Source organism: Cynocephalus volans, chromosome 16 (genome assembly GCF_027409185.1).
Source record: "Cynocephalus volans isolate mCynVol1 chromosome 16, mCynVol1.pri, whole genome shotgun sequence".
Lineage (NCBI taxonomy): Eukaryota > Metazoa > Chordata > Mammalia > Dermoptera > Cynocephalidae > Cynocephalus > Cynocephalus volans.
Window position 1 is genome coordinate 56,727,769 of NC_084475.1, and position 27,761 is coordinate 56,755,529.

Below are 27,761 nucleotides of genomic sequence, written 5' to 3' on the forward strand. Positions count from 1 at the left end.
AGGGAGGGAGGGAGGGAGGGAGGGAGGGAGGGAGGGAAGAAAGAAAAAGAAATGTGGGAATGGCTCAGCTTTAACAGGAAAGAGCTAAGTCAAATTACATTATCAGGGTCAGTTGCAAATCCATTGTAAACTACAGAACTCCTTCCAGATTCCTAAAATACAGCCAGGCAGATATTGAACACTCAATACTTGTTGAATGAATGAAACAGCCCTACAGTTCCATGAGAAAATAGAGAAATGATGGAAAAGAAAACATCAATCAAATGTAAAATAAGTTTTCTTACTGTTCCCTGCAAGTTCGGGCAGCTGCACTCCAGGTGCCTTTCTCCTTTGTGATCAAGATGTGACAGTAGCCTGAGTGATGGTGCCACCCAGCTGGGCAGGATTTGTCTTCTAGCTCCTGAAAAATAGTTGTCTGTGTTCGCATCATAATGGTCTTTACAATCTAGAGTCTGCTCTCAGCATGAGGAGCCTTATGAGTCCCCTAACTTCAATAGAGTATTTTTGTCACCAAAAGGGAGTCAGCCCTAATTCCAGCTCTCCATCTTGAGAAATGCAATGGCTGCTTACAGAAAATACTACCACAATCAGCAATGTTTCAATTTTACATGTTTTTGATGCTCTAACAATTTAAATGAGTAAATATTTTCTTAAATTGTGTTCATTTAACTAATGTATTTGTGATTTTTAAAAAGAAAATAGACCATTTTTTCCTCTTGGCCTTCAAGGTAGAATAAAGAGGTAGGCAGAGGTAGCATGAGTTGACAGTCACATACCACATCACTCCCTTTTTTAACTTGTCACAGGACACACTGCTAGTACAGGTGTTTGGCTCCTTGGCCTGTGTCCCACCTTGATTTGGGGGCTCCAGGCTTTCCAGGCAATCCCATTGCATTGATAGAGTTTTTGTTTGTTTTCTTCAAAGTGGAAGAGTCCCTTTAATTCCAGAGTGCAATTCTTTGGAAAGGAGGGCAACTGGTCCTACAGGAAGGAAAAGCAATTTAGAATTGACTTAGTGTAAGTTGATCATACACTTACCTCCTTTGGGTCTTCATTTGTTGGGTTGCATTTGTGTTAAGTAAACTATCCCCAAATTTGGAGGCTATTTTGTGATTTAAGTGTGTTTATGGCCCAGCAAACAGCTTGTTACAAGGTGAATAGGAAGGAAAAAAGATCTCCATACCTGTCTGGGGAAGTGTGAGTCAGTTGTGGATTCCACCTTATCTGCTCGAGGCAATTCTGCCACTTTGATTATCTTTTGTGGCTGAGTGATGTTGGGTACTTTGGCCCTCCTTTTGTGAGTTGGGGAACTGTCTTCCTCTAGTTTCAAGGAAACCATCCCATGATACTTGAGGAAACCCACAATCAACAACAATAAGAAAAAACAAACACCAAGATAACAAACTTTAAAAATGCTTGTAAAAATGAGCAATTCAAATATTAAATCAAAGCCAAAAGATAAAAGGTTTTATTTCTGACCACCCAAGACTCTAAAACAAATTTTGAAACAATTTTTAATGGAAATATATCAGTATGAAAGATATAAAATAATTGTTTCACTAAATATTTTGCATCCATAAACGGGAAAAATTTAGCAGTTCTTTGACTATGCTTACATTATAGATGATGTCTGTTCCATTTCTATGGACAGAAGATGGATGAACCTGAAATCAACAAAGAGCAAAATAGGAACAAAATTGGCTTAAATAACAATAAGCAATAGGGTACAAACCCCTCCAGTACGATATCTTAATGTTTGTTAATATTTTAAAACATATATTTCTTGAGATTTTCCATGCCCAAATCATTAGAATTTTAATAAATACTAGGCCTAGTCACAACTTATGATTGTTGTGTTGATTTGTACGTATATAGTCCCAGTTAGGGAGAGAGGAGATCTTTATTTTTTGGAACATCTATGGCACCCAGAGGTCCAAGAAAACACAGACACACACACATGCACGCGTGAAAGTGTGCCTGGTTAGAACGCTGTGCTGAGAAGGTCAAAGCCATGGCTTCCACTTAATCTCTCTCTATTCCAGGGTCATTGGGCATTCTCTATCTGTCTTGATCACAAAAGGAACCAAAGCGGAAATCATATAGATGAATCAGTATTATCTATCACCTCAATTAGTACAATTCCTGAAGTGGAGTAGCAGCATAAACTTTGCATACTAAAGGCACTGCATAGACTGCACAAGGAGCCATGGCGCCCACTCACTATGAGAATCAAAACAGCTTCTTCAGTATTTCAGAATACTTATTAATATCTTCTGATTCTTTTAATATGTATTCCACACACCAACTCCCAGATGTTCCCAGACTCACTGCTTTGCCATTCCCACGGGTCCTAAGCTTCCTTTGAGAAAGATCTGTAGAATCAAAGCCCCGCAGGGTGTCTCCCCTGGTGATCGCAAGCTCCTTGGGAGATGGAAAGGGTCTTCCTTCCAGATGAAGGGAACCAGAAATGGTGGATGAAGAAGACCCTGGAGGCAGTGGGTGCCAAACGCCCTTCTCCCGTGAGTTGTGCTTGCTCTGGTTGAAAGGATATGAAGGATGGCACTGTCCTGGAGGCATGCAAGACAGCAGGTGGTCAGTTCATTTTACACAAACACATAAGTGATCACATTGACACAGTTCCTGGAGCAGCTTGTCATTAAACTTAGATGGATGGTTTTCCCACCAGATGCTGCCTTTTTGCCATTTGCCAGAAACTCCTTTACTCGTCATTGGTTTCCATCCAGGAAAGCTGTGCCCTTCTGCACATCTATAGTGTGATTATAAAATCATGAAACTGATTTCACAAACCATGAATGAAAATCATTGTCATGATTTTATAACCATACCATATACTTGGGAAAAAGCCTCACATCTTTTCATATTATAGTACTTCTCGGTAGACCAGGTTTATTCACTGATCAAGTATTATTCCACAAGCACTTCAAAGTATTTGTCCTTTCCCTGATCTCCTAGAGGGAGAAACCGAATTGTTTAAAGATGTCACAGAATCAAGTAGTGGTTATAAAAATTTATATCTGACTGTTACAGAACAAAGACCCAGTACATTTTAACAGAGCTGCTTCTATTAGAAACCAATTTGTATTTCTGGGAGGCATGAAAAAAATTTTAAGGTCAGAACCCTCATCTGGGTATTTTATATTTCACGAATAAAGTGTGTATTTTGGGTACTTAATGTGACCAGAAAATTCTACTAGAAAAGAAATGTATTTGGTAAAAAAAAAGGTGGTGGGAAAAGATGTTGAGGAAACATAGATATAAAGGAAAGAGGATAGTGCCTGTTTTTATTACAAGGTAAGAAAGAGAAGAGGAGATCACAGATTCCAGATTTTTTAAAAAAATGAACCACAGGTATAAAAACAGGGGTATAAAGTCGAGTATGTTATTGGACACTTGTCAAATGCTAAATAGACAAGCAACTAGACAGTATTCAGCAGGGGGGGAAAAAAAAGCAGAAAAGCACCAAGGACTTTGCTGGTCTTTATTTTATTTAGCTCACAGGTTGTTTGTTAGCATATACTATCCAGGACCTGTTTGGCTCCGCACTCCAAAGTCACTCATTAATATTCTCCAGCTGCTCCTGAATCCCCAAGCCAGCTGCATCTTTCACTCGATTTTTCTCCAATTCCTTCCTCTCAGAATTTTCCTGATCACATTACAGTGGGGGCTCGCATTTTAGGCATTGAGAGCTCTCTTTAACGGAGGAAGATAATTACAGCCCTACGAACTCTGGGGGAAAATAATTGTCGATAGATTCCCACCAACATTGTTTCCCCCTCGGTGAGAACAACAGACGGTAGGAACAAAACAACCACGGCACTGACTTGTTGCTTTTCTCTAGCGATGGTTCTTAGCAGGAGGAAAACCACATGAAGCAGAAACTAGAATAAAAGGCCTACATCATGACCGAGGTGGTTTCTGGACAAGAAATTAAGCATTTTGATTTGAAGGTGTTATCAAGCACGTTGGCTGTTGAAAGCAAGCAGCTACGGCGCCAGTACCACTCTTGATTTCAAGATGAGGATCAAAAGAATACCTCCTTTTGAGTCCAAAATTTTCACTGCAGCTTTTGTCTTTGTGCCAAGAACTGCATTCACAGGGGTGTTCAGAATTACTTCAAAGACCTCATCACCCTCCTCTAATCCGTCATAGGTAATTGCTATATTCCACATCTTAGTTGACATTCCTACAAGAAGTAAACATTTTAATTACTCTTTAATTGCTATTTCAATCACCTAGGTGTCAGAGAAATATATTAATTAACATGTCTTCAGCGAGACTGCAGTAGCCTGAGTGAGCTATTGTACTGCTACCAATTCACTGAAGTCCTGCTGTTCTCCCAAATAATATGAAAAGACCACATTTGTTCCTGGACAATGATGATTCCGTTTAAATGCAAACACTGTAACAAAAAATTAAGCTGCATTATGCTAAGGATGGAAAAAAGAAAAGGTTAGTACATGAGATCCAAGACTTAATTCTTTTCCCAACCTGTCCCTTCTCTTCTTAAGAATAAACAAGTACTGCAATCTTAAAATCTTAATAGTTTCAAAAATCTTGAGATGTTGATGCAGACAGAAGTGATTATTGGATGGTACTTCATGCTATTCATGGAACCCTTGAAATGATTGATTGCTAAAGTCAGCTGCCTGTATCGGCTGCCCTACTTTCCGAGATCCTTCTAGCCCACAGATGCTTTTTCTGATGATGTAATACTCAGTAGCTTGATATCCTCCTAGAGAGAATTTATGGGCCGGGGGTTCTAGAAATAGACTGAGCCAATACTTTTTTCCCTCTTTCTGTCTGCCTCTATTCATGGAGTTACAATCAAGCTTGATTCACAGTAACTTTGTGAAGTTAATACAAAACAGTTTTGATGTGACATATCCCAGCCAACCTGTCACCAACAAGATGGGAAGCAAAGCAACTCCAGAGAAACAACAACATTAAGGCTGGAAAAAACTTCTGAGATTGTCTAATCCTGACCAGTTTCCATGATGAGGATTATAGGACATCTCCCCGAGTTTATTTAGGAGAGAAAGTGGTGACAGGAAGTAAAGAGAATACTGCTGAGTGGAAAAAGAAGACTCAAGCTTAAGGGGCAAAAAGACAGTAAACTTATGGACTAACCTTTTAGGGCTAAATTTGAAAAATTTACCCTGCCGTTCACTCATTGGCTATTTGAGTGCTTTCACTGCCATCAACTCCCTCTACATAAAGCAGTTAAATATTTTTATTTCTAGCCTTCTTTTTTGAAAATAGGACTCTTTTTTTTTCTTAAAGATTGCCTTCTATGGTTTTATGCCTCTCAACTGGGCCATCTATATAAGGGCACCTTTCTTGGAGGTAAGCCTCACATAGGTCTCACAACTTCATCAAAGTCTCATCAATCCCCAACAGAATCCAGTGGAAAGATGAAGCTGTTCACTTATCCCACTCTTGGCTGCACTTAGAGGGAAAAAATTAGGTGTATTTGTAATAATTTTACTTAAAAAAACAAGCTGACAGCTAATTTATTAAGTTTTCAGTATCAACTGAGTTCTTAAATCAATCGCTTTTGCAAAAATGGAAGTCGAAGCATCTAGTATAAAATACTATATAATTCCCATCTCATGGATAGATGAATCCATCCATCAAAATATATATCTTGTACTTATTGCATGTTTATCTTTGCATTAGATACTGTGGAGAATATCAGAAATGTGACATAAACCAAGCCTGACCTGAAGGAGTTTAAAACCTCCTGAAGAAGACAAGACATAAATACCAGAAAAGTCAAATAATTACTCAAAGTTATGTATGATTTTCTGCCAGAAGATATAGAATAGATGGCAAATACCATATGTATGTAGGCTGCAGAAGTGGAAGGATTCGCAGAAAAGAAATGAGAAAACAACATAGGCAGGGCAGGAAGACAGCAAAGTAGATTAGGGAAGGGTGAGTGGAGGAGATGGCTGGGACAGAGAGGTCACATATGTAGACAGGAGGCTGTAAGGGTGCAAAAACTGTTTGTAGACAGGCTGTAGAGAGCCCTGGACATCCCGTGGCCAAATTCAGACTTTACACCATAGATAATGGAGAAGACTCTTGAGTGGAGAGGTGAGTGACATGCTAAAAGTGGATGTTTTTATAAAATGAAACTGTTATGTGAGAGGATTTGGGGAGACAGACAGATAGGCAGAAATGCTAGAAGTTGGGAGACTGCATAGGCAGCTATTGCAATAAAATTGGCTTGAAAAGATAAGAGGTAAACAATGAAGAAAACATACGAATACTAAGATTATTAGTATTCAGAGAAATGCTTCGACCCTCAAAGACCATTAAGCATTGTTTAAATAAAGTCCAATACAAAAACTATTCAAAGCCCCAACTAATGGCCCTCTTATTTTAAGAATTATTTTTAAAAGTATAGTAACTCCCCTCTCCCCAAAGAAAACCTTTAAGTTTTTTGTTAAAACTTAAGAGTAGAGCCAGATGGTTAGAAAAAAATCTATTCTGAGTTTCATTTAAGTGCTTCTGATTTGTTTGTGTGCATTTCAACTCTGTTTCTATGCCTACCAGGTGTGCACATAGGACGAACTTTTTTAGGTTAATGAGATTGGAAGTAAGAACTTTATTGGGTTTTTTCCCCTTCCTCTTCCATTTTCAAGGTGCAAAGTATTTGTTAAGTCCCTGAGATACACAAGTATTTTCAGAAGGCTTGAACTGGCCCCCTGTTCCCACAAAACAAAAGGTGCTGAAGAGAAGAGAGAAGGTGTCATTTTATGCAGACATATCCACCTTTACAGAGTAATTCCTGGATATTTTCCTGCAAAGCAGGTTTCTCTATTGAAAGACATTTTCTCAATATTTTTTAGTAAATGCCACATTAGAGATCTGTTCCTTTGGAAAACATTTTGACTCTTAGGAATGATGAAGTTTCAATTAAAAATGCAGCAAACCTTTCAAGAACACGTATTTTAAAGGAAAACAATCATTTTCTTAAGAGTATTTACACATCGACTCAAGATTAGTCACAATAGCAGAATGTAAAGTAGTTAGGATTCATTTTTTGGTTTGGTACAATAGCTGCAAGGCAAGCTTTCCCACCAGCTCCCTCCCAAGTGGACTCAAACCTTGTAATATCCCACTGTCCTTGATTGCTCACTTTCTGTTTCTTCACCCAGTCATGGAAGCTGCTGTTTCTAGAGAAATGAACAGAATGCTCTGGGCAAAAGGGACAGGAGTGGGGTTGGGGACACCAGATCCCAAAGAGGTGAGGATTAACAATATGGGAGTAAATAAACATGTACTGAATCTGTGGGCATGGGGAACTTTAAAATTCTCTAAAGCAAGACTTCGATTTAAGAAACTTTCTGGCTTAATAAATTTCAAAACAATGAACACTCAACTATGTTTTCAATTTATAAGACATGCTTATATTATTTTTTAAATGTCTAAATAATTTCTAAAGTCATAAGGTTATTTAAAGTTTCCAGAAGTAATTAGTATCTACTCAAAACAGCATATAAACTGTTCTAGACAAATGGGTATTTATTTATCTTATCCAGTGGAATCTCCAAGAGGTAGATTTCAGATCCTCCCCTAGTGCCATACATTCTAGTTCCTATCAATCCAAACACAGCACCTGGTGGGCTGCTCAAAACCTACTGGAAGCCAAAATCAATCCTGATCTTATAACTAACAGATCTCAAATAATAAAGATAAAAAATGGCAAAGACTCTTGACTCTCAAAGTGGAAAGGTTGGAACTTCCTTAACATGAGGTACAAAAAGGGTGGATCACAAACGCAGCAAACCTTTTGATTTGACCAGAACACAAGAGCCTGTAGCAGCCTGAGGGTTAGTTAGAACAGGGATAGTTTTTCCTACAAAGTGTGGTCAGGCTGAGGATCCAACTTACCCACATTAGAAAGTTAAAAGTCATGGGAAGGAGGCCACTAATAATATTTGGGTGGTTGCATGTCAAATTTAAGGGTCACTGTTGCAGGCTGAATTGTGTCCCTCACACGATTGCTGTGTGAAATGTTGAAGTTCTAACTCCTAGTACCTCAGGATGTGACTTTATTTGGAAATAGGGTAATTGCAGCTGTAATTAGTCAACATGAGGTCATACTAGAATATTAGGGCGGGCCCCTAATCCGTTATGGCTGATGTCCTCATAAAAAGGGAACTGTGGACACAGACATGCACACAGGGAGAATACCATGTGAAGATAAAAGCAGAGATCAGGGTGCTGCAGCAGAAGCTAAGGAGTGCCAAAGACTGCCAGCATGATAGAGGGGCCTGGAACAGATTCTCCCTCACAGCCCTCAGAAGAAATCAGCCCTTCTGACACCTTAATCTTGGACTTCTAGCCTCCGGAGACAATAAACGTCTACTTTTTAAGCAACCCAGTTTGTCATTCTTTGTTACGGCAGACCTATGAAACTAATAGTTATCCAACATCATGTGTTTTGTGCTGAGCCACAGAAAGGATTTTCTTTTCTATGTTCAGTATTGATTGTCAGTTTTGGGGTGGTGATGGTATTTAGGCCACTTTGCCTTTGTTGGAAGCTTTATGTGTTAGTTGCAGATAATGTCAAGACGTTATACACGGTGGGGTATTCTAGAGCACAGAACATCTTCTCTGCAGGAAAGCACAAAGCAACAAGCCCGGCTGCTTCTCCACACCTTTTCCATCTGCCCCTGGACAGGTGATCCAGGTCCATCCCACACCACAGAGAAAGAGAGGGAACCACATGACGTGGCGGGGTAGAGCTACCTGCCCCGTCCACAGAAGCCAGGGAAAGAGGGTGGGGCTCCAGCCTCAGCCTCAGACGCGGTTCCCCAAAGGCTGTCAGCCCTTTTGTGTTAGTCTCTCAGCCTGGAGTTTCCTTCTTCTTCTGCCTGCTAGAATTCTGTCTCCCCATGGACGTCTCCCAGGATTTTCCTTAGCCACAACAATGTCTCGCCTTTGGGTCCCAATGTACTATTAATGAATGTTTTCATGTCTACGTTTTTCCATACATTAGAGCATCCTTGAGAACCAGCACCAGACTTTTGTATTCCCTTTCGCACCCAGCAAAAATTCTCCACAAATTTAAAACAAAATACGTGCTATTTAATTAAATAATAATTTCTCCTGGAATCTCATCTTACCAACTTATTCCAAGGGGGATCACTTTTTCCTGGCCAGGCCAGGCCAGTGATGAAAGCCAGCGTGACACCCAGGGCGTCCTGGAAGACAGGGGCCGTGGGCCCTGGCCCTGTCCCCATCGTCGCCACCACCACACATCCAGGCCAGCAACAGAGCCAGCCAACACCGAAAGGATCCTGAGAGACAGAGGCCAGGATGGGCCAGCCCCTGCCCGCGACCAGATCCTAGAGATACTTATTAACCACATGTATTTCTTTGTGTGTGTGACTTATCTGTTCATGTCCTTCACCGAATTTCAGGTTAGTTTTTTCTAATTCATTTTTAAGAGTTCTTTTTGCATTAAGGATCTTTGTGTGTTTTAAAAAAAAAGTAGAGAGTAGAATAATGGTTACAGGAGTGGGGGAGGGGGGAGATAAGGAGTGAACTAATGGAGAGAGACAAAACTATGCTGTCTATCCTAAGAGAATCACTGTGCAGGATATGCATGTATTGAAACAACACACTGTACACCCTACAAAAAATATATAAATAAAATTGAATTTTTTAAAAAAAGATCATTCAGAAAAACCCCTTAGGAATCCATGTAAATATTACATTCTGAAAATTTCCAGCAAATATGAGGCAATTAAATCATCACAGCTTTGTGTCAGCCCTTTAAATATTTTTTAAAATGACCTTATGTTTTCTGGATTGTTTTGGATGTATGCTTTGTTGTTTTATATTTGTTATCATTTTCCTTCTCGTTTTAAATGTACACTTGCAATAAAAAAATATGAGGGCAAAACCTCAAGTCCAAACTCATCTCTTTTGGAGTGCGGTGATATGGCTCCCTAAGGACTTTCCAGCTGGCTGAAGCTGCATAATATTCTGTCTTCTCCATAATCTCCAGACTTGCTTACAAAAAACATGAAACAAACTGCAGACACAAGGCGTACCTGGGTCAAACTGAATCAGTTTAGATGGAGTCATGGTGAAATCTTTTCCAATTGTAGCTGACACTTGGTTGACCTTAAGAGAGAAAAAAAAGTCTTTTTAAATAAAAATAAATATTCTATAATAGAAAAACATCTATTCTCCCTCACATAGACTAAACTCATGCTCTGAAATCTGTTTTTAATATTAAGTGAGTTTTTTTTGTTGTTGTTATAATAAACCATTTTAGATCCAGACTACATGGATCCTTTTTAAAGTTAAGTTTTTGCTAGACTAGTATCAATGGAAAGAAAAGCTTTTTTTTTTTTTTTTTGGCTTCTCCTTTATAAATGATTCAGTTATTGGAGAAAGCATGAATGTTAAACAATATTTTTTCTTTGTTACACATACAATTTTATTTCATTACCTTCTCTCTCCCTCAGCTTGGTTTTAGAATAGTGCCTCAAAGGAAAGAGAGGAGAGAAGTGAAGAGGAGAAGAAAAAACAGGTATTTCTGATGACCTGTGAGGGGATCTGTCAGCCAGCTTTGAGGTCTCCTGCAAGCTCCAGGGCACAGAACACCTTTAGGCCAGATTAACTCAAACAAGTCTGGTCCATTTTCCTGTCTGGATGAAACCATCACTCTTTGCAGACATGAATGAGAGCTTTGTGGCCTTGACAGGCCTGGTGAACAGCCAGACAAAAGCAATCCACACCCAGAACCCAGGGCTTTGGAGGCTCCCACCAAATAAGTTGTGGAAAAAAATCGCCCTCGTCCAAGGAGACTGTTGACTACTCCCCTGCTCCTCAGCTCCAGGGCTAAAAACCAAAGAGCCAATGTTAGGGCTCTGAAGTCATGGCCTTAAAGTTTCCCCAGAGGGTGCCTAAATACGTGTTAAGAAACAGTCCTTGGCTGGTTTGAAAAAGAGGTCGAGTGAGAACCCTGTGCAAGCATAATAGGTATGTTACTTGTGCGCATTTTTTAGACATTTAAGGTGATTAGGAAAGTGGGCTAGTATATTTCTACACCTTCTTACAAAGAAATAAAGTACACAATTAAAAACTTAAAATTTTGTGTTTCTATGGCCTCAGACAATATGTTCATTTCAAATCAAAGGCCCTGACATGTTTTAGTGGGTCTGCAGTGAAAACATTTGTTTGGAAGACAGGTATTACCACCTAAGCTTCCATTTATTCTTTGTCTACAATGCCAAGGCTCCTCCTGAACCACCTTTCATTGTGAAAAGGCAGCCTATTGTACACCTGTATCCAACATATGCTGGAAGTTACATTTCCCCGCATGGTTCTTGCATGTGCAATTACCTAGTATTTACCACCACTGAGTTTACAGAATCCTATGTGGGAAAAGGAATGGCCTGAGGCAAGGAGGTTGGAAAAAACAGGTGAAGTGGCACAATTCAAAACAGGGCAAACCACACAGGGTAAAAGAAACTTCTCTTTCCCGGCTCTTAGACAAGTAGCCAGTAAGCTCCTGTGTAAAGCAGCAGGTTCTGCTCGGGGTAGAGTTGTACTGAAAGACTCAGGAACTGTGTTTCGTGAAGTCCTGCACACTCAGCTGGCAGGTTCATGGTGCGCGTTCAGTTTAAGTAGACATAAGGTTCCATGTAACACCACGTCTGTTCTTTCTACCTGGCAGAGTGAATGGTAGTGTGGCCCAAGACTCCAGACTAGAGCATATGGTGCTTTCTATGAAGGACCAGAGAATTACTAGAAAACCATCTAGCCTGATTCTTTTTCTCTAAGCAATCTTCTGGAAAATTATAAGGCATACCAAGTTTTCTGTTGTTTTAATACCAACAGAGCACCAGTGAATCTGGGAAAAAGAGCCAGTGTCCACTGGAAAGATAAACACAGAGTCTGGATATGGTCAAATTTAGGTGCACAAGGTTTCTGAGCGTGATTTAAATTCATTACTAAAATTGAGACTTAACAGAGATGCCATTTGCCCTAGAAGCTAGTATCAGGCCTTTTTCATCAGATTGAGAAGTCTTCAAGGTTCGTTCTCCTTTCTTAGTATGTACAAGCTTTTTATGCTCTCATTCACTTTTATTGCTATTGTTGTGATGGCTCCTAAAAAACCCTTCAATTCTAGGAACCTATTGGTTATGCTCCATTTCCATGTCAATGAAAAAGAACAGCAAGGTGACCAATCCAAAAGCAATTGACTGAAAATTCTTTATATTTCAGGGTTCCTGTATTAATATGTGCTCTCCTACTTTTGCATGAATTGGATGACTCTTGCGATAGGTTTAAACCTCCTGTTTTGCCTCATCCACTGAGACCATGGGAAGTGATACAGAGAGAGAGCCATATGGGGACTACAATTTGCCCTGGGGACCCCACAGAATATCTTCCATACAACTTCTCTTTCCAAAGCAGAGTTTGGCCCAATTTTATGAAGTTAGATATATTTCCCTGTGAAATCAAGCTTTAAAACTTAAAGAGCTTATAGAAACAAATGACCAAATTTCAAAACTAAAACTGGGTCTTTAAATCATATCTATTAGTTCATGAACCTAGATTAAGGATGGAGGGACAAAGGGATTTTGTACTTAGAATCTCTAGTGTGATGTCCCTGAAGTTTGAAATTTACTTGGTCACTTTGAATTTTTCTAAGAAAATCATTAAAGGCACCAATGGCAACATAAGTTTTAGCTTGACAATTTGCATTTTAGAGTTATTACCTTTATACCCACAAAGGCCGAGTCCATGGAATGTCCCCTCCTGATAATTTTCAAGGGCAACATGCCAACATTCTCACAGACCTCATATTCAGCCTGTGACCATTCTATATGAGACCACTTCAATTCCAAACTGTGCACGGAAAGAAAAGAAAAGGGGTGTCATAAGAAATACATACTAGATGCCTGTAGGGATTCTCTGCTGGATAGGAGACTGAGCCACTGGTCCTCATCATGGTGGCAAACGTGGCTGATGAACCCATACCAATAATCGAAATTCCTCATGCTTGTTTGGTGCATTTTAGTTCACAAAGAACTTATACAGACATTATATCATTTGATCCTTACAAAAACTCCGTGAGGTAGAGTAAGTATTAGAATTCCATTTTACAAATAAAGAAACTAAAGTTAAAAGACTGCCAAAGGTCCCACAGTTATTAACAACAAAAAAAGGAACTCAAACTTGAGTGTTCTGAAGGGAAAGGAATAAGCCGTTAGGTTCAAGAAGACATTTGTTATTGCAAAAGACATTAATATGAAATCTTGTCTTATCTTTTGGCCTTTCTCATTGGTACAACAAGAACTGTTCCAGACACAGATCTCTGAACCAGTGTACTAACAAGTTACCCTGGAGAATGTACCTAGGAATTAAAATGTGCGTGTGTTTTATAACCATTAGCTGTTCCTCTTTCTGTGCATAAAAAAGGACTGTACTAGCATGTAGCTTGGATGCAACCAAAATAAATCTGATAGAGGGTGGTCTTTTTTTCTATAATGTATGTAGTGAGTTCAACATTTGATGAACATTGTATTCTTTAATCCTCATCATGTAGAGAGGAACATTTTTTCTCTCAAAAAAGAAAAGAAAACCAAGCCTCCGAGAGGTTAAATAACCAGCTCAAAGTCAAAAGTTATGGCAAAGCTAATAGGTAGCAGACATGAAATTTAAACATAAATCTGATGCCAAATCTATTCCTTCTCTACCATTTCTCTTCCCAATTGAAGTTCTTTCATAATTCCTGTTTGAGCTCAAGCAGAACAACACACTTTTATCTTTACCCTGAAACATTTCCCTTTTTGAGGGGAGAGTACTTGAAACATTTTACCTAAACATTTCTCTCCAAACACGTTCTCACCTTTTTTACCCCACTCCGTAACCTTACAATATAGCAATATGAAAGACACAAGCAATTTTTGCTATGATTGTTGAACACACCTCCCATTGCTTTTGTTTTATTTCCCTTTTACTCTAGATTTATAAAACCCTCAGTGATTGCCTTACTGTACTTCCCAAACTTCCAATCAGATTCAGACTCTTTTCTGTTGATTTTTAAATTTTTGTCTTTTACAATTTCTATTCATTCATTCATTCATTCGCTTGCTTGCTTGCTTGCTTGCTTGCTTGCTTGCTTGCTTACTTGCTTGCAGAACAAGAAATTCTGGGAGCAACCATGTGGAACACAAGTTCATGAATTTCATTAGCTCTCCAGGCTTTCCTGGGTACCATTTATATTAGAGGGTAAGTTTATCCTCAAATAACCACTTTATGTCCTTGCACTGATCATGTAACACAATCACATCCTATAGACTAAGTTCACTAGCAAAATAAACTCGATATCACTGGTTGATACCTCAGGATCACGGGCCAGGGGGAGCAGGCGTAGGGTGAGAGCATAGAATTACTACAGGGGTTCGTGAATCTATAACACATTCATGTTTATGCAGTCAATGGATATGAAACATTGTTACTGGCATGCTAGGCTTCAGAAAATTTTAGTTATGAAAACAGGATCTTTATACCAAAAGATATTGGTACCCTAATGGGTCTTCAATGCAACTAAATTCAAATCTGGCATGGCACAGATCAAGAAATACAGAAAGAAATAACTATGCTTAAAGAATTACAAGATAACTAGGAACAAGGATATTATAAATGCCAATAGAAATAACATGTTACAAAGAATACCTACAGGATCTGGGTAAATAAGAAAGGAAAAGAAAAATCAGCAAAAGGGATTAGGGGAGAAGACAGAAAGATGAAATGGGAAGGAAAGGAGGGCAGAGGGAAAGAGTGAAACAGATAAATTTGGATGGATTTCAGCTAAGTCTCTGTAAGGTTCAAATGTTTCAATGTCCAATTCTGAGAATCCATACATCGCTAATGCTAACTATGACAAGCAAAAACCTATCAATGTCACTCTTTAGTTCCAAGTGACTGCAAGGCCTAAAGCTAAATGCAATTTGATTGCTGATCTAGATCCAGAAGGGAACCATTTAGAGGGCTGTTCAGCTTCTAGGCATAAAGAGTCTTAGTGCTTGGGAATGTGCATACATTTCCCTGATGCAACATAACAACGCTGCTTAATGCCTAGAGGTTAAGGTTACTATGCAATGTTCTATTTTATGTTCTTAAAACTATTTACTACAAATAATAAAGATCTATTGAAAAGCCATGACATTTAAGCCAGGCTATATATTTTCCAGAAAAATATTTAAACAGCAAAGCACTTGCATACCTACAGGATATGTGCGACATATGTTTTGAATGTGACTTTTTTTTCAGTACTGTAGTGGAAAGACCTTTCTATGCTGAGATTGTGTTTGCTTAAACTCTACACAAACTCCTGGAAGAAAAATAAGGGATGTCATCAATCATTTGGGAACTCTCCCTGCAAAAAGCCACAAAGCTATATGCTTGGCATCATGTAAATATCCATATGCAGGAGCCCATGAGAGAAATTTGGAAAGTTCTGGATGTGTAGGTATCACATAAATAAGGATTGGTTTATATCTTCACATTTTAATGATCCCTTCGTTCTCTTACTACTATTGAGCAAAGCTCATTCTACAGTCAGAAATGAAGGTGACAGACACATTTTTTTGCAAAACCCACATGACAATCAATTCAAGTCATTTAGCAGGAAGTGAAAACTCCCTAAGCCCCTATGTCAGGATTTCTCAACCTCAGCCCTATTGACATCTTGAACCAGATAACTCTTTGTCACGGGTGCTGTCCTTGGCGCTGTGAGACATTCACCAGCATCCCCGGCCTCTCCACATCAGGTGCAGTACCAACACTTCCCTCCAGTCACGACAATCAAAATTGTTTCCAGACATTGCCAGATGTCCCTCGGGTGGACAGTCACCCCCAGTCGAGAATTACCTCCATAAGTGGTTTTCAGGTACTCATCACAACAGAAAAGTTGATTCAATGTGGAAGCTAAATTTTGGTCCCCAACAACCTCTATTGTGAACGGAAGACGCAGCATGGAGCAGCGGAAGTGAAACTGGAGCCGGCTCTGCTCCCTCCACCACTGACTCACTCTAAGCGGTCAGACATATGAGATGCTGCTTAAACACCCAATTTCAAACTGCAACATCTTCCCCAAAGCCCAGCACCTGTCAGCACTCTTATCCTGACCAACTTTTTCATTTTTCAAAGTGGGTGTCATGTGTTACATACTAATTTACTTAGCTTCTACGTATGATCCAAGGAAACAGGTCTTTTGATCACTGATGCATCCAAAGTCTCTTGCAGAGTGTCTAGGACATAGTATGTGCTCAATATATATTTGCTAATTAATGAATGACTCTTGTTTCCCAGGCTGAGTTGACCACTGAGAATGATTTTCTCCAAACCTTGTTAACACGTCATCTTTCACACATTTCGAAAAAATGCTAAGCTAGATCATCCTTACATGTTCTTTCTAGCCCTGGCTTACTCTAGATTCCTTGACTATTATTAGACTTTTTTTTTTCTTGTTTTTTTAAAACTTTTTATTGAATCATTTTTGATTATACATATTTTTGGGATTCAATGTTGACATATGTTGACCAAATCAATATTACTACTATGTATATTATTATAAATTGTACTTATGCTGTATGCCCCTTGTCCAATCTCTCCCTATCCCCCTCTCCCTCCCTCTTTCCACCTCTGATAACCCTAGATTTCTTCTCTCCTGAAAGAGTAATGGTTACTCTGTTGATTTGTTGACTATATGATCTGCCCAATGCTGAGAGGTGTGTTCAGTTCTCCCAATATTATCATAAGGCAGCTGCTTCTTCTGTCACTCTGGAATGGGCTTTGTGGAGAGAGACGTCCTCTTCTTTTCTTTAGTCTCTGCTGGTGACTCTCCTTGTGTCAATGCACTCCAGTGGCTGATGGACCATCTACATGGTGGTTGTGGCATCTAGCCTCTTTCGTGACAGCCGTGGTTATTGTGTGGCTGTGGTGGGCCACCCACAAGGAGGTGATATATTATTAGACGTATTAGAGAGAAAGGTGGCATTGATAAAAGAGCATTCCACCATAAATCATGATTTCTTAACACATGTGCATGCTATTTTCTAAGGTGTATATGTAGCTCTCAACATCTGGCAATGTCTGGAGGTAGTTTTGACTGTCACAGCTGGGAAGAGCATGGCACTGGCATTCAGTGGGTAGGAGCCAGGGGTGTTGCTGAACATCATGCAATGCACAGGATGCTCCCCTATGACAAAGAATTATCTGTCCTCAAATTCCAATAGTGCCAGTGTTGAGAGAACCTCTTCTAGAGTAAAAAATATGTACTTACTGATATTTTATTTTGAGGTCACGTGATTAACTTACATAAAGGAACAATGAACTAAAAGAAATATTTGAGGTTGAAACACCACTGTGGGATTTGGGACATTAATTCAGGTTAATAAGGGTCTTCTGAAAGTTACTTAGCCTCTCTATGCCTCAATTTCCCCACATCCCAAAGTGTAATAACAATACGTCCATACCTAAAAGGGGTTAAATGAATCTTCATGAATGTTCACTAAGTATCTTGAGCTTCTCAGTAAAAGGTTTTATGAAGCTAAAATTATGATTAAATTATTATTTTCATAACTATATCTTCATTTATGATCAAGTAGCATATTAACTTAAGAAAACTGAAATGTTAAAAAATATTTTTCCAAGTAGTCAAAGGCTTATCAAAGATGAAGCTGTTAAGCTCCATAATCTAATGCTATCAACACCTGTGTTTTCAAGTTTCTCTTTTTCTCTTGATAACGGGGAAACAATGTCTAGCCAAAAGGCAGCATAATGTGTCCTGGAAACAAGTCCTTTGGAGTCAAGCACACCTTGTAGCCACTTATTAGTGCGTGATTATAGTCGTTACTCAATCTCTCTGGGCCTTGGTTTTTCATTATCTTTAAAATGAAGAGAATTTCACTCACGTCAAATGATTAAAATTTAAATTAGTTCATATGTTTAAAGCACCTGTACATAGTGGATGCTCAGTATGTGCTATTTTCCTTCCCTTCCTCTGTGCTTTCCTAAGATCTAGTCTGGAGACAAATGCTTTAACTCCTGGTTTGCAGGTAACGTGCAGGTGTTACCTAGCCAGTAGTGTCAACCTCTTCCCCTACAAAGTGTTTCATAAAAGCTGCTAAAACAAGGCAAAGTTCACCTGACAGAAATTCCTTTACTTTTTAATTTCTTCTGCCCCTTCTCTTTTAAAGCCAAGAGTGAATAACAGAACAGCTAGAATGTGGGTCACCAGAGAAAGGAGAAGAATCAGAGTGTTCAGAATGATGCAGAAGCAACTGGAGAAGCAGCCACTGAGTTATCAAGACCTTCAGCAGGGGCCAGGTTTTCTTCTTCTGAAGTTCACTTTTTCTCATTGGGCACAAAAAGAGGTCAACGTGGAAGATGTATTAGGAAAACTGCGTTGGTGGGAAGTTGGCTACATTCGGTGGTCCACAAAGGTGCTTTTGGTGAATGATGTGGGTCCTGTGTAACTTAGCTTGGGAGTTCTGCAGATCATCATGGAGATTCAACTTGGACTAGAAAACAGACAGGAGCTGTGAGTGAGTCGTGCCAAGGCACGAGCCAATAAGATGAGCACTCAGTAGGTCTGGAGGTCAGGGTTCACGTCCAGCTCTGCCTCCTCTCCAGTGACTTCAGGATAATTGCTTAAATGCTTTGAGCCCAATTTCCTCATCATCCTCAAATGACTATTTTTGCAGATTAAATTAGACAATACATGTGAAAGCACCCAGCACAGTGCCTGAAATTTAGCCAAGTCTAAACCTCTATGCAAATTTCCATGAATTTCATTGTTATAAAATAATTTCTATTTACAACAAAGGGTCTCCCAAATGTATTCCATGACAAACTTGTTCCCTGAAGTCGAATGGGGGCAGGGGGAAGAGGGAGAGAGAAAGGTGGTTCTCTAGCCCAGTTAGGTTGAGATATGCTGCATACTCTCTCTCTCTGTCAGAGAAGACCTATCCATACAAGCATCGTGATGATTCTGGGATGCAGTTAAACAAGCACACAAGCTAGCCAGCTGGCAATAAATTAATTAAACTCACCTAAATCAGCACTTCCTCATACTTTCTAAAATGGAACATCTATTGATCCTTCAGGACTGATACTCCATAGAAATGCTGCAACAGCAAAAGCTTACTAGCAATAAAGATTATGGGACATTCCCACTGAACAAGGGTCATTTTTGTGCTCTAAGAGAGCTTCCTTTCTGCTCCAGATTGCATCCACCAGTCCCTTTAGCTTTATTACAAAAGGTTTTCACCCCTTCAACTATGCAGAATATTAATCTATTAATCCTGTCTAAGCCAAAGAAGAACACAGAGTTCCACAGCATTTAGCTATTGATTAATAATCGTATTGATTGTTCACTTTGTGAACCATCCAGAATCAATTTCTAATTAGAGATGGGCTTTCTAATCTACCAAATGGTTCTGGGATACTTCTTCAAACAGTCAGTTTTTGTACCCACATGAATTAACAATAGTAATCACCACCACCAGTTGGATTTGCTGAGGATGTTAAATACACAAGATGCTTTCATATATTTTGTCTCATTGTTTCTCTACACAAATTGTGGTATTGCCCCCATTTTACACATGAGATATCGAAGGCTTAAACAACTACTAACCAAATGGCAGAGCCAAAGATCAAACCCTGTCCTTCAGCTCCAAGTCCAGTGTTTTATTATCTACACCTGGTAGTTCCCAATGTGTTAGATACGGGGTTCATGCTAATACTGATACCTGTAATTCACATTTTTTAAAAAAACTGAACTTTAAGGTCCTTGAGGAATAAGTATTTCTTCTTTTTTCCTGCCTGGGCAACCAATGTCTGGAGAGAAAGAAGGGGTTTAAGTCTGCTGCTCTGTTCTCTTCAGCCAGTTCAGCACAGTCTTTAAGAGTGGGCAAGAAGTTCTTCAATTCACTGAGTGAAACCATGGACCCTAAAGTGACACTTCTTGGGCCTGAGTCTCAGCTCCTTTACTAATTAGCTGCATAAGTTTGGAAAAATCACTTCCTAGCTCTATGCCTCAGTTTCCTCACCTGTAAATTCTGGATTATGATGGTACCTAACTCACAGGTGTTTGCAATAATTAAATGAGTAGCACTGAAATAGAGCAACATACAATTATATTTCAGATGCCTCTGATTTATATTGTACATGTAACTAGGCTCTTGCTGGCTTTCTTGGGAAGACAAATCCCTACTCATAACAAAATTTTTTATTGGAAATAATGTGCATCTAGCTCCAAAAAACATCTACTTACAAATGAGGTTGGGGACATCTATACCATTCAAAAATTATGAAGATAAATGCTGAGTAATTTCTATCTCCGCTGCCCACTCTAAAGAAAATAATCTAATATATGTCAGAATCAAATCAAAGTTATTTTTGTATTTTCCCTTGGTAGGCATATGCTGCAGCATTTCGTTCCATTGGTTCCAATCTTTTCAAGTTGAATTAGAAACATCTCCAGCATAGGTACATAAAAATTGTTATCCAACACAATCAGGAGCCTGTTTAAAATAGCTTCAGTTAAGGTTATAATTACATTAAGTAAATTCTGCTGTGATTCTCGTATGAATTTGAGGGCTATTTAAAAGCATAAATCATCTTCAAAAAGCAATGCCCTTGGTAACAACAGGGAATGCAATGGACATGTGTGTGAGCAATGTCAATCCAGCGCCATTACTGGGCGGAAAAAATCTGTCTGCTACACTGGGTTCACACGTGGAGGATCAGAGGTCAGCATTAGGTCAGTAACAAGTCTGATCAATATTCTTATGTTTTTTAGTTGAACTATGTTAAAAATTGTTTAAAAGAAAAACAAGTGAAGTCAATTTATCAACCTTTTTGGAACAGCATTTTTTTTTTTTACTTTTTTGAGAATTGGAAGATGTTTATCTGAAATTACAGGTAATTCACATATTTTCTATAAAGACTGTGATCCTGAGGAATCATTTTTCTTAGGCAAAGGAAGTTTAATGGGTGGGGGTCATCCGTCTTGGTTTTATAACCTCAGGATTATAAATGATATAAAGGATTTTGATGTCAGGGGCCAGGTCTTCCTCGTTTACAACTATTTCCCAGCTTCTAGTACCACGTGCCTGGCATATAGCAGCCACTCAATAAAAATCTGTAGAGTTCATAAATCTGGGCCAGGTACTGCACTTTATCAGGGCAATGGAATTGGGACCCCGGGAACGTGTTTTGTTAAGAGGATGCCAGTTTTTTTCTAACAATGACTACAGAGACCTCTGCTGGTGAACATTGGAACCACAACTAGGATCGGAAAGAAAAGGCGAGACTGAAGAGCAGAGGGGGTGTCTTCCTTTGTCCATATTCCATCATAAAAGGGCAATACCCTGGCTGTACTCACTCATGGGGTTTAGTATGGCTAGGATATGGTGAACACTAAAACTAAGATAAATTAGCAACTTTGAGGTGACTGGGAAGGGCATCAAATAAAATTTTTAAAAAACACAGCACAAGGAGAATTCAAGTCTGATAGACCTTGCTATGTCCATCTACTAGCTGGTAAGTTATTAAAAGTCTACACTCAGGGCCGAGCCCGTGGCGCACTTGGTAGAGTGCTGCGCTGGGAGCGCGGCGACGCTCCCGCCGCGGGTTCGGATCCTATATAGGACTGACCGGTGCACTCACTGGCTGAGTGCCGGTCACGAAAAAACGACAAAAAAAAAAAAAAAAAAAAGTCTACACTCAAAAAAAGTCCAGAGTAGGGAGCCAGTCAACGAAATTACTGTGGTCTGTTAATCTTGTTAATTTTGAAGACTTGTTAATCTTGTTATTCTGAGAGTCATACATTTTATTCACCTTCCAAGTGTCACTTAATAACCCAAGTCTATTTTCCTCTTTACACTGTCCTCATCTTACCTATGACAGGTTTATTAACTTATAAAGGCAGTTTCAAGTAATTGTATTTTTTCTGTAAGGGAAAGAGATGATGTTTGGCTAACCCTTCGTGACTACCTCGTTCTTCTCAACCCTCAATGTTTTAGAAGACTGGTTACTAGCGTGGTCCTATAGTGACCTCTTGCTGCAGGATTTATACATGAGCCCGCAAGCTCAGTCCTGGATGCTAGCGAATGATCAAGGCAGAAACCTCTCTGTGTGTGAAAGTGTGTGCATTTACATGCATATTATGAATGACACAGCACTATTCAATCTAACTTTTTCATGTTCCCATACCAATCTATTGGCTTTCCCATTCTCAAGCAGTAATAAAAGGAAAATTCCCTCTCCAAAATAAATTCTATGAGCTTTTGGAACAGCCTATCAAATTTTCTTCTTAGGTTCTCTTTGAAAAAGAACATTTCACTTTCCTAATCAGATACATTACGAATGTTATATACAAGATTATTGAATAAGCAAAAGCATTTACATTTGAGGAGTGGCAGAGTTCCCTGTGGGGTCCATGATTTGAAATTCCACAGTATCTGAATTTACTTCCAAAGATGGGTTTATGATGTAAAGAATAGTCTTACTGTTTAAGTCCTTTTGGGTAAATTTCTCATAGATAAATTCACCTAAAAAAAAGGAAACAAATGAATCTCATGGATAATCAAACAAAACATTAAACTCAAATTAGGCTTTAAATTTACTTCGTTTCAGAAATGTCTGCCTTAAAGAAAATATAAAAATAGAGAGAGAGGGAGTAGGAAGATACAATAATAGAAAAATGTAATTCTGTGCCATTCTGTTTAGTGATATATTATGATCATTGTCTTTATAAAGCAGAAATAATATACAATCCAGAGAAACCATTAGGAAAAAAAGTAGAATTTTTTTTTAATAAACTGACATCATTTCGAATTTATAATAGAAGAAAAAATTAGTCACAAATATGAATTTGCTCCTGACACTGTGGGTTCCTTTGAATACATTACAATCCGGCTGTTGGAAAAAAATGTAAACAATAAACAGCTGTATATCCGTATTTGGTTCTCCCAGTCAAAATGAATTTAGGAAAGCTCAGCTTCAAACTCTCTTTAGCACCAATATTGATTTATAAACTGCATCTATCAGTAATCCCTGGGGAGTGTTTACCAAATGGGCTTGCGCTTAATTAAATTACTCTCTAGCCCTGCCAACCACTGGATATTTTTAAATGAGCAATTAAAAGGATTAAGGAAGCCAGTACCTGTTGTTGTGTTCTCCAGATGTCCGTGTTGTGGGCCTTGTAAAATCTTAAAGATGATCTGATCATCCTCAGTGTCAGGGTCCGATGCCTTCAGCACACGGGAAGTGATGTAAATCCCGTAACAGCCATTTTTCAGGAGCCCCACTTGAGAAGGAGAATGCAAACGTGCGATCTGGGGGGCTGTCCTGTCCAACGGGTCCACCTGAATCATCAATAATTACATGCCACGTTATCCACAGGCTTCTCACCCCCGTGCAACGTGGGGCTTTAATGGTTCAACAAGGACAAATTCTCCCAAGATTCAGATTCTTTATACTACTCATTTGTTAATTTCTGCTAAAGACTGTCTTATTGGCCATATCCTCAGTAAACATCCCAGTGCCTGCAACAAAGGCCAATTTTCCATTATAAATCTCAACCGAACTTTATCAATTTGTCTGTTGTCTGACTCCCCTTAAAATATAAGCTCCATGAGGGCAACACCAGGTCTTCTTTCCCCACCCCTACCTAGTCCCTGTACCTGGCACAGTGTCTGAACCATAACAGAAGCCCCAGCAATATTTGTTAAATAAACATATTAAAATTGACCCAAGAATTGTATTGCAAACTTATTTTTCCAGGGTTTAGTGATTTATAGAAACAGAATTGTAAGAGTTTACAAATACATAGAGGTTTTTGGGTTTTTTTGTTTTGCTTTGTTTTTGGCATGTCTTTATTTAAATGGCAAAAATGTTGAATAAAAATAGAAATACCTCAGTGAAAAAAAAAGTGAAAGGTGATTATCTTCAGACATTTGCCTATTTCATTGAAGGTAAGGACCAGGTAACCAAACAGGTGGACTAGACTTACGAAGATGGTGGATGAGCAATTATTCATGAGTGAGAACAGGAGTGTAGGTTCAAACACTACAGAAGTCATTCAGGTATGGCAGTCTGTATGGAGCTCAATCATCTTGCAAATGACTGCAGAAGTTTAGGGGTGGAGCAGATTTGGATGGATTAGCACAAATTCCCCACTGACACTAGAAAACAGGTGCAAGAATAGTACCTTCATTCCCCTCACTTCTAATCTCTTTCTTAACTTCATTTCCTCCAAAATGATACTACTGTAAATCTTAGTTCACCACAGCGAAGAATTCCTGTCGATGACAAGACCATATGTATTTTGCATATTATGATTAAATAAACTACTCTGCGGCTATTAAAAAGACTAAGGGCAAGATGAATCAATAATAAAAATTTTCCATAATTTTGTGTTAATTGAAAAAAACCAAGTTGCAGAATAGAATATGACTATAGTATTTTTGTTTAAAAAATACATATACAAGGGTACTTCAAAAAGTTCATGGAAAGATTTGTATTACCTTTTAATTCTATTTTTCCACTAACTCTTTGAAGCACCCTAGTATATGGCTGTATAGACATAAACAAAAGTCTGGGTGAATTTGTACAAAACTGTTCATTTGTCTTGGGGTGGAGAAAATTACAGCTCCTCCTTTTGTTTATTTCTAAATGGAGGGTTTTTTCCCTCTCAAATTGGTAAAGTGCTTTTTTAAAAGCAAAAATAATCATTTCTCATGTTGGTAAACAAAAATATGCTGCTGGCGGGGGTTAGTCACTTCCTAAGCCGCTTTACATCTCTGCTCAGAGAGACTAGGAATTCAGGGAAATTATGGGAGAAAGTCTAAGGCTTTCCTTGTGAGGTTTTTACACATAATAACTTTAATATATATATATATATATTTTTTTTTTTTTTGCAAGGAAAACCTTATGCTTTTGATTAAAAAAGAACTTGACAACATGTATCCAACATTTTCCTATCAGTAAATTCCACAACTTCCAAGAGATAACTCTCTTATGATAACCATGATCTTTAAGATGAGTGAGGGTATTAGGAGAGACCTAATTTATGTTCTGGTACTTTCTTCAAACTCTACCCCCTTTCCCATCTCTGCTCTAGAGTATAGGAAGAAACTCTTCTGTCTCCACTCAGAATTTATAACTCTTTACAAATTTGCAGCCAAATAGACCCAGAAAATTATTCCTGGTTGGACAGTACAGTGACATTTCCCAACCCAAAGTGGGTTGTTAGGAATCAAGAAAAAGACAGTAACAGACTGAAGAGTGGAATGGGACTAACAAAAGTAAAGGAATTATTTTAACATGTACAGAGGGCTTCTAACATGCTGTCCAATGACCTCAATACCTTTCTCTTCTCCCGGTGTGTCATCATTTCATTACACTGTCATCATTTCATTACCTAGAGCCAAAGAGTCATCCGGTACCCTCTCTATGTTATCAGGACTCCCCACGTTATGTAGAGACTGTGAGGGTTAATTTTTTATGACATCTTGGCCAGGCTACGGTGCCCAGTTGTTCAAACACCAGGCTAGATGTTTTTGTGAGGGTATGTTTTAAATGTGATTAATGTTCAAATTAGCAGACTTTGAATAAAGCAAATTTCCCTCCATAACGTGGGTAGGCTTCATCCAATCAAATGCAGGCCTTAGGAGAAAAAACTGAGGTCCCCCAAAGAGGAAAGAACTTTGCCTCCAGACTGCTTTGGGGCTCAAGACTGCAATATCAATTCCTGCTGAAGTTTCTAGCCTGCCACTTGCCCTGTGTATTTGAAACATGCTGGGCCTTACAATTGCATGAGCCAATTCCTTAAAATAAATCTCTATCTATCTATCTATATATCTATACATACAACATATATATACTATATATCTCATACATACATACATGTATATATACACACAAACACACACGTAAACACTATTGATTCTATTTTTCTGGAGAACCCTGACTAATACAGAGACTAAAGAACAGGGGAAAATATAATTATTTCGTAGAAAGCATCCTGAAGTCAGAGACAGATTTGTATCTTTTTCGCTTTTGGTGCAAGTGTGTAGAACAGGAGTGCACCACATCCAAAAAGAGTGGATTCAAGGGTTTGAAGGCCAGAACATACCTGCTGTATTTTGATTAAAAAAAGAAAAATACATTATGCCCTTCAGGAATCATTGTAATAGCCAACAAATGTGGCAGTTCCATAGAAAGGACACAGCATTTGGGATCAGAAAGGCTTGAGGTCTTTGTGTGTATTTGATCAAATTATTTCACTTCTGAACTTCAGTTCCCTCATCTGTAAAATGAAGATAATAAAACTTACCTCTTAAGATCTTTATGAGAATTAAATGAGGTTTATGTAAAGTGGGACTGACCTATAGTCAATACTAAAAAGATTGTAGCTGCTGCTGTTACTATGCTCATCATTATTACGCTCTTTGTTTAAGTTTTCGTATGTTTAGTTGAAAACCATTAAAATGCCGTGGATGGCATGGACCAACAGGCACCATCACAACCGCATGGTTAGTGATGTCTTGTAACAGTAGTTATAAGACATTGAGTATCAAATATATCTCAGGCAATATGCTAGTGCCTTGGATACCTAATCTTATTTAATTCTCACCACAATGCTGTAGGCATGTTTTTCAAAGAAGGAAAAAAGTAGATTCAGAAGGGTTAAGAAACTCTTTTACGTTTAAGGTCACGCAGCTAATAAACAGTAAAGCAGAAATTCAAACTTAGGTCTGCCTGACTGCAAAGCCCATGCTTCCGGTCCCTTTCTGTACCCGCATTGACTCTCAAGGTCAGTCATTAGCCCATATGCGGGGACCACGTCTGTTTTATTCATGTTAACATGCCTGGCATGCTGTGAAGTCACAGTCCATATCTGAATGAAAGAGGGAAGGAAATGGGAAATAGTTCTCCTCCAAGTCACTTTCTTCGCATTTCTGGCAATGAACTGTGTGTCTGTCATACTTGCCTGAATGGGGAATGAAACTGGTTCTTCCCACACTCTCCCATCCACAACAAAGCCTTGGTTTGTCTTGTCTGTGGCCACGAAAGTGAAGTGGTCTGTCTGAGAGTCCCCTCCTGAGTGCTGATAGGCCACATTCCCGCCGTCCACATCGTGCTGAGTGAAGTTGGGTTGAAGCAGCACTGTCCCCCGCAGGTGGAGCTGGCCATGCTGTGGGAGCTGGGCCAAGAGGAAGGTGAGGTTCCCCACAGGTGTGTCAGGGTCGGTCAACTGCAGGAGGTCAGGGGAGAGCAGCCCTATGGCCCCTTTGGCCAGTCTCAACCCCTTGTTCCTGGTCACCACAGGCAAGGCTCTGTCCACACTCTCCAGTGTGATCTCAAACACCCCGTGCTTGGTCTGCAGTCCATTGCTGATGATAAATCTAGCAAAGAGAGGCAAGGCAGCCTTCAGCATGGATTCTTGTGTCACCATCTACTGGAATGAAATGATAACAATACACACCTTTACTAAAGGATATCCTGTGTCGTGACTCAAATGAAAAATCAAGGGCAGAGCTTCAGAAGAATGCCTCTCTATGATTAGACCAGGTGCTGGGTAACGTATGACTTGACCCTTCTATACCCAACAGTGTTTTCTCAACAGCATTGGCAGCAGACTCGTGAGGGAGCAGGCAAATCCTGCCAGTGTTCTCAGGCTTGTC

The 27,761-nt window shown here is 39.1% G+C and overlaps 1 protein-coding gene across 2 annotated transcripts in view; it reads right to left on the reverse strand.

The window, feature by feature from the left end:
* Positions 1–27,532, reverse strand: part of LOC134364743 (FRAS1-related extracellular matrix protein 1-like) — a 39,052-nt gene extending 11,520 nt beyond the window's left edge. The window contains exons 1-11 of one of the 2 annotated variants that reach the window (XM_063080881.1): positions 27,068–27,532; positions 23,237–23,438; positions 22,478–22,622; positions 12,774–12,903; positions 10,092–10,164; positions 4,055–4,204; positions 2,329–2,567; positions 1,617–1,664; positions 1,184–1,348; positions 853–981; positions 285–400 (exon numbers count right to left, since the gene is read on the reverse strand). In XM_063080881.1, coding sequence (XP_062936951.1) covers positions 285–400; positions 853–981; positions 1,184–1,348; positions 1,617–1,664; positions 2,329–2,567; positions 4,055–4,204; positions 10,092–10,164; positions 12,774–12,903; positions 22,478–22,622; positions 23,237–23,438; positions 27,068–27,532 — 1,862 coding nt within the window. The remainder of the gene's footprint in view (positions 1–284; positions 401–852; positions 982–1,183; positions 1,349–1,616; positions 1,665–2,328; positions 2,568–4,054; positions 4,205–10,091; positions 10,165–12,773; positions 12,904–22,477; positions 22,623–23,236; positions 23,439–27,067) is intronic. The other variant, XM_063080882.1, reaches the window with a different exon arrangement.
* Between the last annotated feature and the right edge of the window lie 229 nt (positions 27,533–27,761).